General features: G+C 41.1%; 1 protein-coding gene across 3 annotated transcripts in view; it reads right to left on the bottom strand.

The window, feature by feature from the left end:
- Oseg2 (intraflagellar transport protein Oseg2) overlaps nucleotides 1-20,448 on the bottom strand; it is a 544,964-nt gene that overhangs the window by 515,258 nt on the left and 9,258 nt on the right. For all 3 annotated transcript variants that reach the window (XM_076173301.1, XM_076173302.1, XM_076173303.1), the window contains exon 2: nucleotides 14,346-14,489. In XM_076173301.1, coding sequence (XP_076029416.1) covers nucleotides 14,346-14,489 — 144 coding nt within the window. The remainder of the gene's footprint in view (nucleotides 1-14,345; nucleotides 14,490-20,448) is intronic.

Genomic DNA, 20,448 nt, shown 5'->3' with positions numbered 1-20,448 from the left:
TTATGGATTTAAATTGGACAAATTTAGATTTAAGAAGGAAATAGGCAAGAATTGGTTTACCAAAAGAGTGGTCTACAAATGGAAAAGATTTAGTACCCGGGTAGTGAGTGCTGAAACTATCAGTTGTTTTAGGAAACAGACAACTTTATGGATGGGGATGACAGGGGGTAACAGACATGGAACTGCCTAGTGTAGGTCTTATAGTCTCTTGTAGTCTCCTTCATTCTTATTTTCTTAAGTTCATATTGTAGGCCTGACATTTTTCCCATTTCACATATTCAAATGTTTACAGTGCTTTCAGACTGGGGTATTGGCTGTATGTTATTGTGGAGTTAAAAGCTGCTAAGTAGCATGCAGTTGATACTTTAGGGTCTAAATGGGGCACCCCTATGGACCAGAGCCAGACATCATTTTGGCTATGATAGAGGAAATCTCTATTCATGTAGAAATAATGATACTTTATCATACTGCAACTGTTCCTCCATTATGCTGTCCTCCCACTCTTAATACTGTCCTGTACGACTTCTCTGAATGTTCAATTCCTTTTTTTGCTGAACCCTGTGGTGGAGGAAAGGAATACTGCCACCAAGTCTTCCCACTTGATTTGTAAAAGGCAACAAAAACAGGACAAGGATAAGACTAGACATCCTACTCTCTGTAGCCCCAAAGGGCATATTCATAAAAAAAAAAGTAAAGGCATAAGAGGGTCTGGGAGTTTTCCAAACACAACCCTAAGGTTTGGGTCTTTTAATATGCTTGGATGTGATACAGATGAGAATAAAAGGGAAGAGATAGGCAGTATGTTTGTGAGAAGAAAGATGGATATCTTGGCATTGAGTGAAACTAAGTTTAATGGGAGGGGTGGGTCTGAGCTTGGGAGTGTAGTTGGGAGGGAGTCAGAAGTGAAGAGAGGACAAGGGAGAGAAGGGGTGGCTATGTAAGTAACTGAAGAGATAGGTAAACGTGTGACGGAGTGGAAGGAGCTTTCTTCAAGGTTAACCCCTTCCATACGGTGCCGCACACGTAGGCGTCATGAGGAGCAAGTGGATTCGCGACGCTGCCATATCGGCGTCTTGATTATATTTATTGTAGTCGCCCCTGTGTTTTTACATTCTCCCAAATGCGCCCTGAATCCCATTCTCTGTGGTTTTCAAAATTCGCGGGTGAAAGAGAGAACGATCGATATAAGCGGTGACTATATTTTATGATGCGAATATTATTACGTTACGTCATACGGCTGGCATTGGCTGCTGCCCGCGAGATTTAAGTCCCGTACTGAAGTGGTTAATGTGAATGAGGGTGCAACTGGGAAGGGAGATGTGGGTCTTTGTAAGTGCATATGGGCCTGGTAGTGTGAAGAGTGTAGAGGAAAGAGAGGCTTTTTGGATAGATTTAAATGAGTGCATTGAAGGTTTAGGGGGAAATGTTAATGTAGTGGTATTGGGAGATCTTAATGCTAGGGTATGAAATGAACCAATAGATGGAATGGTTGGAAAGTGTGGAGTTCTAGTAAAATAAATCATAGTGGAGAGTTGATGGTGGAGATGTGTCTACAGAGTTGATGATTGTTTACACAATGTTTAGGAAGAAAGTCAAGCATAAGTACACATGGGAGATGGTGGTGGATGGAAGGGTGGTAAATTGGGCTTTGATGGATTACATAGTGGTAACCAGAAGAATAGGAAGAATTTTGGATGTATGTGTTCTAAGGGGAGAGAGTACGGGAATATTTGATCATTATTTGGTGGAAGGTAAGTTAGGAGTGGAGGACAGATGGAGAAAGAGGAAAAAGACAAAATGTAGAGAGGTGGTTAGAGTAAACTGGTTAAATGAGAAAAAGAGGAGTACAAGAAGAAGCTGAGAGAGGAGTGAGAGGGAGTGAAAGAAACATGAGAGGTGGAAGCATTGTAAATACATGTACCAATGGCTTTTTTCCCCTTATAAAGGAGGTAGCCAAAAAACAAAGGCATAAAGTCAACTCCCACTCATTTCATCCCTACATACTCCACTCCCATCCACCCCCTTTCCTCCCTCTTATCTTGGCACCTTCTGGATAATGGTTCATCCCTGCATCTCACCCACTACCCTGGGTCAGAAGCAGTGTTGCAAGACATAGCACATACACAGCAACACCGCTTCATTAAATTGGCAAACCCCCTTCTCTCTGTCCCCCCATGCAAAAATTGAGAAGACATCAATTTATTTTTCACACATACTCTCTCACCCCCCATCCCCCACCCACTCACCCTCATGCATCATAGCATTATCCATACACAACCATTCTCCATTCACCCTTATCTTCTGTCCTCTCCCATCCTTCCTCAACAGACTTTCCCCTCTTTCCCAATACCCCTTTTACTCCATCTATCCATCTCATCCTTGGTTGCCCCCTCATGTTCACTCCTTCTAACTCTGCCTTCCACACCTCTTTTACTAGTCTTTCTTCACTTATTCTTTCCATGTGTCCAAACCATCCCAATACTCTTTCATTAATCCTATCTCCCAACTCCCTTTCCACCCCATTCTCACTCTATCCAGCCTAGTAACCCCCATCATATTTCTCAGTCACCTCATCTAAAACACATTCAAACTCCTCCTCTCTTATGTTCCATGTTTCTGCCCCAAACAGTGCTGTTGGTACAATCACTCCTTCATACAATCTCCTCTTAGCATCCATTCCAAAAAGTATTTTTATTACACTTTGTAATCCCCAAGACATTTACTTGCTTCTCTCAATCTACATTCTACCTCCACCTCCACTCCTCCCTTTCCTGCCACATTCACACCCAAGTATCTAAAACTATTCACTTCCTCCAGTCTCTCTCCCTTAATATTCACTTCCTGTCTGCTACCACTTTCTTCTCCTGTACATCTCATCACCTTACTTTTACCTACATTTATATTCAATTTCCTTCTTTCGCACACACCTCCCAAACTCTGTCACTTTCTCAATACCTCCTCTGATCCTGCTATAAGTGCAGTGTCATCAGCAAACAACAACTGGCTATCTCCCACTTTTCTCCATTTTCTTTAACCATCTCCAATCCCTGATCCACTACCCTTGCATTTACCTCTCGCACCACCCCATCCATGTATAAATTGAACAGCCAAGGCAACAACACATCCCTGATGAAGTCCCACCTTTACCTCAAACCACTCACTCTCTCCATTTGATTCTAACACGAGCTTTACTCTCATAAAAACTCTTGACTGCTCTTAGAAGCTTTCCTCCTGTCCCATTTATTTGCAATACCTATCACAGAGCCATCCTGTCCACCCTGCCATAAACCTTTCCAAATCCATAAAAGCCCAAAAAACATCCTTATCTTTTTTTAAAGCTGTCTCACAAATCTGTCTTACCACAAAAATCTGATCCACACAACCCCTACTTGTCCTAAACCCACACTGTTCTTCACCAATTACTCCCTCTGTTCCTCTCCTAATCCTCTCAATCAAGACCCTCCCATGAGCCTTCCCAACTACACTTAACAAACTGATCACTCACACTTGTCCCTTTTTCCCTTGTAAAGTGGAACTATACAGGCACTCCTTTAGTCCTCCAGCACACCCTCTCTTAAACATTAAATAACCTCATCATCCAGTCCACCATCACTGTACCTCCTTTTTTAGACATTCTGCATGACATCCATCCAAGCTGCCTTACCTCCTCTCATCTTAACAACTGCCATCACCTCACTTTCCTTATTTCTCCTCCATTTTCCTAATTTTCTTAGCACTTCCCACTGCAACTACCATTTCCTCCCTATCCTCCTTCACATTTAGCAACTCCCTAAAATACTCTGCCCATTTTCCTCTTACTGCCTTCTTTTCCATTATCATTTCTCCACCTGCACCTTTTACCTCTTCTTCTCTACTTGATTCGCTTCCTCTTCCTCTCTTAATTTCCTTCCAAAACATCTTTTTATTACTTTCAAAATTTTCTGTCATACTCTTACCCCATTTCACATCTGCTCTCTTCTTTGCCTCCTTTATCTAATGCTCTACTTCTCTTCTCTTTTTTTGTACCTCTCATATGACTCTCTCGTCCTCTTTTGTAACCAATCTGTGAAAACTCGCTCCTTCCCTTCTACAACCTTCTTTACTTCCTCATCCCACCACTCACTACACTTTCTTCTATTTCCTCCCATTTTCTTTGTTCCACACACCATCTTTGCACACCCTGTGACTCCCTCCCTGAACCATCCCCTTTCCTTCTCCACTCCTAGTTCTACTCTATCCTTCACTCCCTCCGACTCCTCTCTCAGGATAAAATGTCAAGATAAATGACAGTGACAAGTTAAATCCCACAAGGATTAGTGCTAGCACTTGTAATGTTCTTTATCTATGTAAATGACATGATGGAAGGTACAACAAGTTATACTAGTATGTTTGTGAATGATGCAAAGATCATTAGAAGAGTGAGAGAGGAGGACTGTAGATTATTACATAAAGATCTAGACGGGTGTCAATGCAAGAAAATACAAGGTATTCAAAATGGGAAATAGGCTTTATACATACATACATATACCAAAGGCTTTTTTCCCCCTTATATGGGAGGTAGCCAAAAAACAAAGGCTTAAAAACCACTCCCACCCATTCCATCCCTATCACACTCCACTCCCCTCCACCCTCTTCCCTCCCTATTATCTTGGCACCTCCTGGATGACGGGTCATCCCTGCATCTTGTCCACTGCCTGGGTCAGAAGCAGTGTTGCAAGACACAGCACATCCAAAGCAAGGCTGCTTCATTAAATCGGTGACCCCCACTCTCCATCCCCTCATGCAGAAAAGGAGAAGACGGGGAGAAATCCCTTCAGGCTGCATCAAATTTTTCTCACACATACTCCCTCATCCTCCATCCCCCACCCATTCCTCCTCATGGATCACAACATCATCTATATACAACCATTCTCCATTCACCCCTCGCTTCTGTCCTCTCCCATCCTTCCTCAACAGACATTCTCCTCTTTCCCAAAGCCCCTTTTACCCCATCCATCCATCTCATCCTAGGTCGCCCCCTCATGTTTACTCCTTCCACACCTCTTTTACTAGTCTTTCTTCACTCATTCTTACCATGTGTCCAAACCATCCCAATACTCTTTCATCCACCCTATCTCCCAACTCCCTTAGCTCCCCCGTTCTCCTCCTCAACTCCTCATTTCTCACTCTATCCAGCCTAGTAACCCCTATCATATTTCTCAGACACTTCATCTCAAACACATTCAAACTCCTTCTCTCTTCCTCTCTTATGTTCCATGTTTCTGCCACATACAGTGCTGTTGGCACAATCACTACTTGGCACAATCACTACTTCATACTATCTTCACATCCAGTGCCTTGCTGTGGATGTGCTGTGTCTTCACTAGAGAGAAAGCACATTGGGATGAAGGTAATGAAAGGTGATCTCCCCCATAAGCGAGATAAAAATAACACAAAAAGAAATATTGGAACACCTATCAAACCTTGACATCAGGAAATCACATGGCATGGATGGAATTGCAAATTGGATTCTAAAAGAATGCAAAGAAGAACTAACAGACAAAATACATAAAATAATAAATTGCTCACTCAAAGAAGGAAAAATACCAAAAGACTGGAAAAATGCTAACATTGTTTAATATATAAAGGAGGAAACAAGGAGGAACCAACTAATTATATGCCAGTCTCACTAACAAGCACTATAGCCAAAATTTGTGAGAAAATCATCAAGAATAGATGGGTAAAACACCTGGAAGACAACAATATAATAAACCAAAGACAATTTGGGTTCAGACAAGGAAGATCATGTACCACAAACTTAATGTTTCTACTCAAGATTAATAGACATAGTGCAAGAAAGGAATGGATGGGCTGATTGTGCCTTCCAAGACTTACAAAAAGCTTTTGGATGGAGGACTTCCTGATTGGTAGAAAGATGGGAGTAGTGCTCAGAGAAAAATATTCAGATTGGAAAGAGGTGATCAGTGGAGTACCGCAAGGATCTGTATTGGCTCCAATAATGTTTGCTATTTATGTGAATGACATGGATGATGATGTGAAATGTTACATAAACTTCTTTGCAGATGACGTCAAACTGTTAACCCCTTCCATACGGTGCCGCATACATAGGCGGCATGTGGAGCAAGTGGATACGCGAGGCTGCCATATCGGAGTCTTGATTATATTTATTGTAGTTGCCCCTGCGTAATGACATACTCTCTAAACTGTCTTCATCACATTTTCTATGGTTATCAAAATTCACGGGTGAGAGAGAGAACGATCGATATAAGTGGTGACTATATTTTATGATGCGAGTATTATTATGACACATCGTACGTCTGGCAGCTAATGCTGCCCGCGAGATTTTGACCCGTATTGAAGAGGTTAAGGAAAGTAAAAACTGAAAAGGATTGCAAATCACTGCAGGAAGACCTGAATAAGGTATGGAACTGGAGTTGGAAATGGGAAGTGGACTTCAATATTATGAAGTGTAGCATAATGGAGTTTGGAAAAAGCAAAAACAGAATATCAGGAAAATATAAAATTGGAACCAAGGAGGTAAAGAAGGAGAGATCAGAAAAAGATTTGGGTGTAATTATCTCAAACGACTTGTCCTATGACAAACAGATAAACAAAATTGATAGAGAATCTTACAACTTGCTAAGATCAATAAAAGTAGCATTTACATATTTGGACAAAGAAATTATTAAAAAAATACTGGTCACACTGATAAGGCCTAGACTAGAATATGCGGAGACATTGTGGTCACCCAGTACCAAAAAGAATATAAAGAAAATAGAAAGAATCCAGAGAGCAGCAACAAAAATGGTACCTGCACTTGCAAAGTTGTCATATGAGGAGAGACTGGCTAAACTGGAGTTACCGACTCTGGAGCAAAGAAGAGAGAGAGGGTGATCTACTGACCATCTACAGAATCATGAAAGGCACAGAAATACTTGATAGAGAGGACTTGTTAAACTGGGACAAGAGAAGCACAAGAGGACATGGAAAAAAAAAAAAAAAAAAACCATAGCTACAGAAGAGATCTGAAGAAAAACAGTTTTCCACATAGAGTGGTGGACACTTGGAACAAACTGGACAATGAAATAGTGTGCGCAAAAACTATTCATGAGTTTAAGAGCAAACTAGACACTGCGAGATACAAAGGCGGGACACCACGAGCGTAGCTCCCCTTCCCACAAAATACAACTAGGTAGGTAAATACAATCTCCTCTTACCATCCATTCCCAAATGTCAATTTCTCATTACACTTTTAATCCACCAAGGCATTTACTCGCTTCTCTCAATCTACATTCTACCTCCACCTCCACTCCTCCCTTTCCTGCCTCATTTGCACCCAAGTATCTAAAACTATCCACTTCCACCAGTCTCTTTCCCTTAATACTCACTTCCAGTCTGCTGCCACTTTCTCCCCTTGTACATCTCATCACCTTTTACCCACATTTATCTATAACTTCCTTCTTTCACATACTTTCCCAAACTCTGTCACTAACTTCCTCAATCCCTCCTCTGATCCTGCTATAAATGCAGTGTCATCCGCAAACAACAGCTGGCTTATCTCTCACTTTTCTCCATTTTCTTTAACCAAGTGTCTATTTCTCATTACACTACCCGTGCATTTACCTCTTGCACCACCCCATCCATGTATAAATTGAACAGCCAGGGTGACATAACACATTCCTGACGAAGTCCCACCTTTACCTCAAACCACTCACTCTCTCCATTTCTAATCCTGACATATGCTCTACTACTCTTGTAAAAACTTTTGACAGCTCCTACAAGCTTTCCTCCTATCCAGTATATCTGTAATACCTCCCACAGTGCCTTCCTGTCTACCCTGTCATAAGCCTTTTCCAAATCCATAAAAGCCCCCAAAAAACATCCTTACCTTTTCCTATAGCTTTCTCACATATCTGTCTTACCACAAAAATTTAATCTATGCAACCCCTACCTGTCCTAAACCCACACTGTTCCTCACTATTGGTGAGGCTTTATACACCATCATTTAATTATCCCATCGGAGGAGAAACAATTAAAAAAGCAAATTAGTGATACATACATACATATACCAAGGCTTTTCCCCCCTTACAAGGGAGGTGGCCAAAAAGGAAAAGGCATAAAATCATTTCCACCCATTCCATCCCTGAATACACAAGAATTAACTGACAAAATATATGATATAATTAAATCATCAATTAAAGAAGGAAAAGTACCATTGGACTGGAAAAAAGCAAACATTGTACCAATTTATAAGTGAGGTGATAAGGAAGATCCATCTAACTACAGACCGGTCTCACTAACAAGCACAATAGCAAAAATTTGTGAAAGAGTGATCAAAAACAGATGGGTTAAGTACCTGGAAGAAAAATCTATACTGAACCCAAATCAATTTGGATTTAGACAAGGGAGATCCTGTACAACAAATCTGATTTGCTTTTACTCAAGATTAGTAGACATAATAGAAGAAAGAGATGGATGGGCAGACTGTGCTTTTCTGGACCTGCAAAAGGCATTCGATAAGGTACCTCATAGGAAACTAATAAATAAGATAGAGTCAAAAGGTGGCATCAGAGGAAAATTATTGGAATGGATGAAAGACTTTCTGATTGGGAGGAAAATGAGAGTTGTAATTAGAGAAAAATTCTCCAACTGGGAAGAAGTAAAAAGCGGGGTCCCGCAAGGATCAGTACTGGCACCGATCATGTTTGCTGTATACATTAATGACATGAATGAAGGCGTGGAGTGCTATATAAATTTTTTTGCAGATGATGCAAAATTACTTAACAAGGTAAAAACGGAAGAGGACTGCAACTCATTGCAACAAGATCTGGACACAATATGGAATTGGACTCATAAATGGGAAGTAAAATTCAATATTAAGAAATGCAGCATAATGGAATTTGGAAAGAGCAAAAATAGAATATCAAAAGATTACAGAATTGGAGAAGAAAAAATAAATAAAACAAACTATGAAAAAGATCTTGGAGTGATGATTGGAAAGGACATGAAACCAGATAAGCATATAAACAAGATGTTCGGAGAAACCTACAACTTATTGAGAGCAATCAAAGTGGCATTTACCTATATGGACGAAGAAATGATAAGGAAAATACTTACTACACTAATAAGACCAAAACTCGAGTACGCAGCATCACTTTGGACACCCAGTACCAAAAAGAATATTAAGAAACTAGAAAGATTACAAAGAGCGACAACAAAACTAGCACCGACACTCGCCGAACTAACATATGAGCAAAGACTATCCAAATTGAACCTACCAACTCTGGAACAAAGAAGAGAAAGAGGAGATTTGCTAACTATCTACAGAATAATGAAAGGAATGGAAGTTTTAGACAGGAACGACCTATTAATGTGGGACAACGGTAAAACAAGACACGGAAAAAAATTGAAAAAGGATAGTTATAGAAAAAACTTGAAAAGGAACAGTTTCCCACACAGAGCGATAAATACATGGAACAAATTAGACAACAAAACAGTATGTGCTAACACTATACAAGATTTTAAGATAAAACTTGATGTGGAGAGATACAAAGACGGGTCACCACGAGCATACCTCCCCTCCCGTATATTACAACTAGGTAAATACAACTAGGTAAATACACCCCTCCACCCTCCCTCTTATCTTAGCACCTCCTGGATGATGGGTCATCCCTGCACCTTGTCCACTGCCCTGGGTCAGAAGCAGTGTCGCAAGACACAGCACATCCACAGCGAGGCTGCTTCATTAAATCGGCGACCCCCCCTCTCCATCCCCCCATTGCATAAAAGGAGAGGACGGGGAGAAATCCCTTCGGGCTGTGTCAAATTTTGCTCACACATACTACCTCACTCCCCATCCCCCCGCCCATTCCACCTCATGCAATCACATCATCCATATACAACCATTTTCAAATTCACCCGTCTTCTGTCCTCTCCCGTCCTTCCTCAACAGACATTCCCCTCTTCCTCAAAGCCCCCTTCACCCCATCCATCCACCTCATCCTAGGACGTCCCCTCATGTTCACTCCCTCCACATCTGCCTTCCATACCTCTTTTACTAGTCTTCACTCATTCTTTCCATGTGTCCAAACCGTCCTAATATTCTTTCATCAACCCTATCTCCCAGATCCTTTTCCACCCCTGTTCTCCTCCTCACCTCCTCATTTCTCACTCTATCTAGCCTAGTAACCCCCATCATACTTCTCAGACACTTCATCTCAAACACATTCAAACTCCTTCTCTCTTCTTCTCTTATGTTCCATGTTTCTGCCCCATACAGGGCTGTTGGCACAATCACTCCTTCATACAGTCTCCTCTTAGCATCCATTCCCAAATGTCTATTCCTCATTACACTCTTTAATCCACCAAGGCATTTACTCGCTTCTCTCAATCTACATTCTACCTCCACCTTCACTCCACCTTTTCCTGCCATATTTGCACCCAAGTATCTAAAACTATCCACTTCCTCCAGTCACTCTCCCTTAATGCTCACTTCCAGTCTACTGCCACTTTCACCCCTTGTACATCTCATCACCTTACTTTTACCCACATTTATCTTTAGCTTTCTTCTATCACATACTCTCCCAAACTCTGCCACCAACTTCCTCAATCCCTCCTCTGATCCTGCTACAAGCGCAGTGTCGTCAGCAAACAACAGCTGCCTCACCTCCCACTTTTCTCCATTTTCTTTAACCATCTCCAATCCCTGACCCACTACCCTTGCATTTACCTCTCGCACCACCCCATCCATGTATAAGTTGAACAGCCAGGGCGACATAACGCATCCTTGACGAAGTCCCACCTTTACCTCGAACCACTCACTCTCTCCATTTCAATCTTGACACAAGCTCTACTACTCTCATAAAAACTCTTGACAGCTCCCAGAAGCTTTCCTCCTATCCCGTATATCTGCATAACCTCCCACAGTGCCTTTCTGTCTACCCTATCATAAGCCTTTTCCAGATCCATAAAAGCCCAAAAAACATCCTTCCCCTTTCCTATAGCTTTCTCACATATCTGTCTGACCACAAAGATCTGATCTACACAACCTCTACCTGTCCTAAATCCACACTGTTCCTCACCAATTACTCCCTCTCTTCCTCTCCTAATCCTCTCAATCAAGATCCTATCATAAGCCTTCCCAACTACACTTAACAAACTAATCCCTCTGAAACTACTACATTCACACTTGTCCCCTTTTCCCTTGTAAAGAGGAACTATACAGGCACTCCTCCAGTCCTCTGGCACTCTACCCTCTCTCCAGCAAACATTAAATAACCTCACCAGCCAGTCCACCATCACTGTACCTCCCTTTTTCAGACATTCTGCATGGCATCCATCCAGACAAGGTGCCTTATCTGCTTTCATCATCTTAACAACTGCCTTCACCTCATCCTTCCTTATTTCTCCTCCATTCTCCTCACTCATCACTCTCATTTTCTTCGCATTTCCCACTGCAGCTATCTTTCCCTCCCTATCCTCCTTCAAATTTAGCAACTCCCTAAAATATTCTGCCCATCTTCCCCTTACTGCCTTCTCTTCCATTATCATCCCTCCATCTGCACCTTTTACCTTTTCTTCTCTACTTGATTTGCCTCCTCTTCCTCTCTTAATTTCTTTCCAAAACATCTTTTTATTACTTGCATATGGGCCTGGCAGTGAGAAGAGTGTAGAAGAAAGGGAGGCTTTTTGGATAGATTTAAATGAGTGCATAGAAGATTTAGGAAGAAATGTCAATGTAATAGTACTGGGAGACCTTAATGCTAGGGTAGGAAATGGTCCAATCGATGGAGTGGTTGGAAAATGTGGAGTTCCAGGAAAGAATTGTAGAGGAGAGTTGATGGTGGAAATGTGTCTAGAAAGAGAGTTGATGATAGCAAATACAGTGTTTCGGAAGAAAGTCAAGCATAAGTACACATGGGAGAGGGTGGTGGAGGGAAGGGTGGTAGATAGAGCGCTAATGGATTATGTAGTGGTAAACAGAATTATGATAGGAAGAGTTAAGGATGTACATGTGCTAAGGGGAGAGGGTGGGGGAATATGAGATAATTTTTTGGTGGAAGGTAAGTTGAGAGTGGAGGATAGATGGAGAAAGAGGAAAGGGACAAAAGGTAGGGAGGTTCTTAGAGTGAACTCTTTGAATGAAAAGGAAAAGGAGAAGGAGTACGAAAGGAAGCTGAAGGAGGAGTGGGAGGGAGTGAAGGATAGAGTGGAGCTGGGTGTGGAGGAGGAATGGGGATGGTTCAAGGAGGGAGTCATAAAGTGTGCAAGGGTTGGTGTGTGGAACAAGAAGGACAGGGGGAAATAGAAGAAAGGGTAGTGAATGGTGGGATGAGGAAACAAAGAAGGTTGTAGAAGAGAAGAAGCGAGCTTTCACAGATTGGTTACAAAATAGGACGAGGGAGTCATATGAGAGGTACAAAGAAAAGAAAAGAGAAGTAAAGCAAAAGGTAAAGGAGGCAAAGAGGAGAGCAGATGTGAAATGGGGTAAGAGTATGACAGAAAATTAGTGATGGTCACGGGAAAAAATGCAGAAAAGAAAGTACCTGCAGGATATAAAGAAACATAGCTTTCCACATCAATACATAAACTTGTGGAATAGGCAGACAGAGGAATAGTTCAATTAAAAAGACATGAATCTAAAACAAAATCTGATCAGTGGAGACAAAGACAATATTCCATGAGCATAGTGCTCAATCTGTATATTACAATTAGGTAAATACATACAGAAAGAGCTACTGTACATATTGTATATATCAGGGTTGCCGAGTCGGATGGTATAAGGTCCGACTCCGACTCCGACTCCAACTCCTAGAATTCCTAGGATGCCGACTCTGACTCCGACTCCTTTGATTCCTCCGACTCCCGACTCCTTAACTCCTTGACCCCTATGTGGAAATCTATTCTGCAGATCCATATACCAGCCTCCCACACCTATTCAGCAAGCATTTTATAAATATTTTTCATGTATATTATTTTTTACGTGAAACATTCACTTGTATGATAAATATACTCACATATACACTCACCCAGCTTTATATATATATAAGCACACAAGCACGTATATTCATATAAACATATATTAAATATATATTGGTATTATTTATGCTCATGATCATCTACCAGCTTATGAGCACTTTCAAATCTGTCATGGCAGAGATGTCACTTCAAGCTATATATTTTCTTTTTCCTTTGTGCCCCTCCCCTCCCCCCCCAAAAAAATCATCTGTTATTTCATTTGTCCATTCTCATAAACCTTCTATCACAATATTAGGAAAAAATGTGACAAATCATGATGAGGAAAGGTTAATGGAGGATGCCCTACCTAGTACTTACTGCAGAATTAATTTCACCATGTTATCATAAAAACCAGGAATCAGTTCAGGAAAGAGAGACAACCTTCCCCTGTGCACACTGTTCATAGCTGCTGCTGTTCATCCCCTTTTCAGTCATTACCAAATGCTGTGACATATGCTCTAAAGTCATTCCTATCTGGCCTCTGAGACCAGTCAATGTTTATCTCAGGATGACATAGCTCCTACAAAAGAGTAAACCACACAAAAACACTTCCATTGATTTTTACATACATGAAGATGTACGTGCTTAGTGCATACGTAGTGGATATTTACTATTGTCTACATGTCATGTACATGTGTACATGATGGAGTTCTAGATGTTAACATAATTTGAATTAATTAGACTGTCAACAAAGGTAAAGTAGCTAGTTTAAATTATTTAAAGATAAAAATCATCTGTCACTTGACAGTTGACAAATTATTAATGAATTTGAATTAATAATTATATTTATTGAATATTTATCAAAAATAGAAATACATTCCACTGGCTATAACTCCCATAGTATAGAATGAATGAAACATTAATACAAACTACATTCTGGAAACTTCTATAAATGGTATCTATCCTGTAACTAGCTATAAAACTATTCTATACTGGATAGTTATTAAAATTTCTCAACACAAAACATATCAAATTTTTTAGATTTTTTAAACTTGGAATAATGAGACCTACTGCTTTCTATTTGCACAGTAGCAACAAATTATTTCATATACAAAAACTGCTATATTGTGCAACTGGTAAAACCAGACAGGGAAACCATGTTAAAAAAAAAAAATTATTGGACTTAAGGAGTCAGAGTCGGATAAAAAATTCCGACTCCGACTCCGACTCCTAGTACTCTTAGAAATCCGACTCCGACTCCAACTCCCAGCTAAACCTCCGACTCTGCAACCCTGGTATATATAGCTGAAAACATGCAAGCATGTCTCTGACAAGTGCATTAATCAATCTTCTATGATATATAATTCAATGTGGTTCATACTATCTACCTTTGGATCTGCTGGTTTTGTGGAAAATTTATCTCTTCTTTCCCCCTCTTCATCAAAGAGAAGAATGACCCTCTCAGCGGTTGATACAGCAAGTTTGATATTATTGGGAGACCATGCCAAAGCTGTAATCTTAGCTGCTCCATCCTGCAATTTAGAACAGAATAAGAGGTGTAATGCATGGTATGAAGATACACTGGTTTACTTTGTGAATGAATCAAAATAACCAAAGAAGTTGCTGAAAAAAATCAAGCCCACCTATAAAAAGCTACTGGTGCAATATAATCACAGAGCAAAACAACTAATCAAGACTCTAAAGACCTATGCTGAAAACTATGGTATCCCCAAGGAACTTCCTATCATTAATGACCAACATACATGACTAGTGACATGCAACAATTCCTCCACCACTGTGGGATACATGATCAGGTTTTGTTGAAGGCCTTTCCTCATACTAATACATATGACAAACATAAAAATCTTGAAATTTTCAATTTACATAAAAAATTATACTACATAGCTATCAGGCTATAGTGTTAATAAAAATACATGATGTGCTATTTTTGTTTCTGTTAAGTTTTGTGCAAAAACTGCCATAGTGACTACAGTGTGTTAGCATTATGCTCCATTTAGCACAACATATTGTTTTCTGTGCCCCTAGGGCCTTTCACCAACATAAATAAACCTAAAATACAGTAATTACCAAAGTTCTAAGTCAGGGAAATATACATTGCACTAATTTAGAACAATATGACCTGAAACTTTGTGAGATTTTTCTTTCCAATTTTCTGTGATTAGGTTAGACTATAATGTTAAGCTAGGTTAAGTCCTAATGTTAGTTTAAGTTAGGCTATTATATTTTAATATTATATAACCACCTTACCCAACCAAACCTATGAAATTAATCTTCCAACCTCATTTACCAATAACCTAACCTAGGTGTTAGGCTAGGCTACTTTCATACATACATACATATACCAAGGCTTTTTCCCCCTTCCAAGGGAGGTAGCCAAAAAGGGAAAGGCATAAAAACACTCCCACCCATTTCATCCCTAAATACACTCCACACCCCTCCCACCCTTCCTCTCATCTGAGCACCTCCTGGATGACGGGTCATCCCTGCACCCTGCCCACCGCCCTGGGTCAGAAGCAGTGTCGCAAGACACAGTACATCCACAGCGAGGCCGCTTCATTTAATCGGCGACCCCCCCTCTCCGTCCCCCTTTGCATATAAGGCGAGGACGGGGAGAAATCCCTTCGGGCTGCGTCAAAATTTACTCACACATACTACCCCACCCCCCACTTCCCCGCCCATTCCTCCTCATGCAGTCACAACATCATCCATATACAACCATTCTCCACTCACCTGTCTTCCGTCCTCTCCCTTCCTTCCTCAACAGACATTCCCCTCTTCCCCAAAGCCCCCTTCACCCCATCCATCCACCTCATCCTAGGACATCCCCTCATGTTCACTCCCTCCACATCTGCCTTCCATACCTCTTTTACTAGTCTTTCTTCACTCATTCTTTCCATGTGTCCAAACCATCCTAATATTCTTTCATCAACCCTATCTCCCAAATCCTTTTTCACCCCTGTTCTCCTCCTCACCTCCTCATTTCTCACTCTATCTAGCCTAGTAACCCCCACCATACTTCTCAGACACCTCATCTCAAACACATTCAAACTCCTTCTCTCTTCTTCTCTTATGTTCCACGTTTCTGCCCCATACAGTGCTGTTGGCACAATCACTCCTTCATACAGTCTCCTCTTCGCATCCATTCCCAAATGTCTATTCCTCATTACACTCTTTAAACCACCAAGGCATTTATTCGCTTCTCTCAATCTACATTCTACCTCCACCTTCACTCCACCTTTTCCTGCTACACTTGCACCCAAGTATCTAAAACTATCCACTTCCTCCAGTCGCTCTCCCTTAATGTTCACTTCCAGTCTACTGCCACTTTCACCCCTTGTACATCTCATCACCTTACTTTTACCCACATTTATCTTTAGCTTTCTTCTATCACATACTCTCCCAAACTCTGCCACCAGCTTCCTCAATCCCTCCTCTGACCCTGCCACAAGCGCCGTGTCGTCCGCAAACAACAGCTGGCTCACCTCCCACTTTTCTCCATTTTCTTTAACCATCTCCAATCCCTGACTCACTACCCTAGTATTCACCTCTCGCACCACCCCATCCATGTATAAGTTGAACAGCCAGGGCGACATAACGCATCCTTGACGAAGTCCCACCTTTACTTCAAACCACTCACTCTCTCCATTTCTAATCCTAACACATGCTCTACTACTCTCATAAAAACTCTTGACAGCTCCCAAAAGCTTTCCTCCTATCCCATAAATCTGCATAACCTCCCACAGTGCCTTTCTGTCTACCCTATCATAAGCCTTTTCCAGATCCATGAAAGCCCAAAAAACATCCTTCCCCTTTCCTATAGCTTTCTCACATATCTGTCTTACCACAAAGATCTGATCTACACAACCTCTACCCGTCCTAAATCCACACTGTTCCTCACCAATTACTCCCTCTGTTCCTCTCCTAATCCTCTCAATTAAGATCCTCCCATAAGCCTTCCCTACTACACTCAACAGGCTAATCCCTCTGAAACTACTACATTCACACTTGTCCCCTTTTCCCTTGTAAAGAGGAACTATACAGGCACTACTCCAGTCCTCCGGTACTCTACCCTCTCTCCAGCAAACATTAAATAACCTCACCAACCAGTCCACCATCACTGCACCTCCCTTTTTCAGACATTCTGCATGACATCCATCCAGACCAGGTGCCTTACCTGCTTTCATTATCTTTACAGCTGCCTTCACCTCATCCTTCCTTATTTCTCCTCCATTCTCCTCACTCATCACTCTCATTTTCTTCGCATTTCCCACTGCAGCTATCTTTCCTTCCCCAGCCTCCTTCACATTCAGCAACTCCCTAAAATATTCTGCCCATCTTCCCCTCACTGCCATCTCTTCCATTATCAACTCTCCATCTGTACCTTTTACCTTTTCTTCCCTACTTGATTCGCCTCCTCTTCCTCTCTTAATTTCTTTCCAAAACATCTTTTTATTACTTTCAAAATTTTCTGTCATACTCCTACCCCATTTCACATCTGCTCTCCTCTTTGCCTCCTTTACCTTTTGCTTTACTTCTCTTTTCTTTTCTTTGTACGTCTCATATGACTCCCCTGTCCTCTTTTGTAACCAATCTGTGAATGCTCGCTTCTTCTCTTCTACAGCCTTCTTTGTTTCCTCATCCCACCATTCACTACCCTTTCTTCTATTTCCCCCTGTCCTTCTTGTTCCACACACCATCCTTGCACACTTTAAGACTCCCTCCTTGAACCATCCCCATTCCTCCTCCACACCCATCTCTGCTCTATCCTTTACTCCCTCCCACTCCTCCTTCAGCTTCCTTTCGTACTCCTTCTCCTTTTCCTTTTCATTCAAGGAGTTCACTCTAAGAACCTCCCTACCTTTTGTCCCTTTCCTCCTTCTCCATCTATCCTCCACTCTCAGCTTACCTTCCACCAAAAAATTATCTCATATTCCCCCACCCTCTCCCCTTAGCACATGTACATCCTTAACTCTTCCTATCATAATCCTATTTACCACTACATAATCCATTAGCGCTCTATCTACCACCCTTCCCTCCACCACCCTCTCCCATGTGTACTTATGCTTGACTTTCTTCCGAAACACTGTATTTGCTATCATCAACTCTCTTTCTAGACACATTTCCACCATCAACTCTCCACTACGATTCTTTCCTGGAACTCCACACTTCCCAACCACTCCATCGATTGGACCATTTCCCACCCTAGCATTAAGGTCTCCCAGTACTATTACATTGACATTTCTTCCTAAACCCTCTATGCACTCATTTAAATCTATCCAAAAGGCCTCCCTTTCTTCCATGTTCTTCTCACTGCCCGGCCCATATGCACTTACAAAGACCCACATCTCCTTTCCCAGTTTCACCTTCATCCACATTATCCTTGAGGAAACCTCCTTCCACTCCACTACCCCTTTACCTATCTCCTCACTTACTAGAATAGCCACCCCTTCCCTCCCTCGCCCTCTCTTCACTCCTGATAACCTCCCACTTACACTCCCAAACTTACACTCACCCTTCCCTTTCAACTTAGTTTCACTCAAAGCCAACACATCCAACTTTCTTCTCACAAACATACTACCTATCTCTTCCCTTTTACTCTCATCTGTACCACATCCACGCACATTAAAAGACCCAAACCTTAGGGTGCTGGCCCGAGGCCCTCCAGCACCCCTTATGCCTTTCCTTTGATTTTTAGGAATTTGCCCCTTGGGGCTACAGGGAGAAGGATGCCTAGTCCCTCTCCCCGTCCCTTTCTTCTCGCCTCTTACGATCCAAGTGGGAAAACTTGGTGGCAGTATTCTTTTCCCCCACCACAGGGAAATTCCCCCAATCAGAAAGAGAATACTCAGAGAAATGGTACAGGACAGCAACAAGGGGTTGGGGGACAGCATAACGGAGGGACAGTCGTAGTATAAAAGTGTCATCATTTCTCTATGAACAGAATTTCTTCTATCATAGACAAAATGATGTGTGGCTCTGGTCCGTAGGGGCGCCCCATATAGACCCTAAAGTATCGACTGCATGCTACTTTGTATTTAAAAATCAGGTTCTTAATTAGTTAATTATTTATAATATGAATGATGATGATATGGTTTAATGTCACAAACTCCCCCTATCAGAAGGCTAGGACAGTGCCCCTCACAGAGGACTCTGTAGCATGGAATCTAATGAACCCTGCCCTTGGTTCAACTTCGCCAATGGCAGGATTCAAACTGCCATCCCCTCAACCTTCGTTGTGAGTAAAGACACCCAAACCCGCTCAGCCAGTGAGCTTCCCTAATTATTTATACTTAAAAAATATATTATTTATACTTTCAAAAACAATGATTAGCTAGGTTTCCAAATGCATGCACATCTTACACTTTCAAAAAGCAATTTTGGTTTCATTTTCTACAGACTTTTTTCTCATTTCAAAGACCATTTTTTTTTTTTCTGAAAATATATTTTCTATAGTTTTTATGTGTGCCATCTCCTGATAGCATGGCAGAAATGGTTGGATGGGAGTGGGTGCATGCCTTTAAAATAGCTACCTCCTGTATATGGGGGAAAAAGTCCATGATATAAAGTTAAATATGTCGCCCTCACCTAAAAGCACCAGTTTCCTAATTTTCACCCAAGAATGTATGGGGGAAGGGAGATCACTAAAAAAATGGTGCAATCTGCCACAACCCACCATAGAAACAATGTAGTGTTTTACTTACATTTTAGGCAGCCATACTCTCATTTTAATTTACTGTATTGATAAAATTCAAGATTCATGCAAACACAATATTTAACATGGAACTTGAGTATTGTTTTAGAAGTGCACACCTTAGTGGTATGACATTAAAAATTAAATGTTAGATTATAATACATCTATGTAATAGATTTTTTCCCCTGCAGAAATCAATACAAAATATCATTTCTCAAAGGTATGTAGAAACAAATGAAGTTACGTAGACTCCTTTAGATGCCAGATTTGTTTTCATAGATTTGGAGGTCGGAGAAGATGACAACAGCCTGATGACCTCTAGAATTACAGGTACCGCATTACTAAGTGCAGGTTAGGTTAGGTAGGCAGGTTGGGATATGGTAGGTAGTTGGTAGGTTAGGTTGGGTTAGAATAGATGAATTTAACATAGTTTAATTTCTTCAACCTATGCCTCTATCAAAACAAAAATGGCATCTGAAGTAGTCAAAGCAGCTACATTTGTTTGGGCTTTAGCAACTATTTCTATTATTGATTTCTGCCAAGAATCATATATATTACATTGATGTATTATAATTTACAAAGATATTATTTTATTTCCTATTACTATATTGCTTTGGTGTACACTTCTAAAATTTACTATAACTTACACTGTTCAATAGCTCCAAACCAAATATAACCTATTGTATCCATTCCATAGAAAAAATTCATTCCTCAAATGTAAAAAAGAAAGAAGTGAAAAATGTGTTTGCATGGTACTGCTATAGAACCATTGTATTCTT

The sequence above is a fragment of the Oratosquilla oratoria genome, chromosome 34 (genome assembly GCF_046742065.1).
Source record: "Oratosquilla oratoria isolate Oo_2021 chromosome 34, ASM4674206v1, whole genome shotgun sequence".
In the NCBI taxonomy this organism is placed as follows: domain Eukaryota; kingdom Metazoa; phylum Arthropoda; class Malacostraca; order Stomatopoda; family Squillidae; genus Oratosquilla; species Oratosquilla oratoria.
The sequence above is the reverse complement of the archived record's forward strand: the minus strand, read 5'-3'. Positions and strand labels throughout refer to the sequence as shown.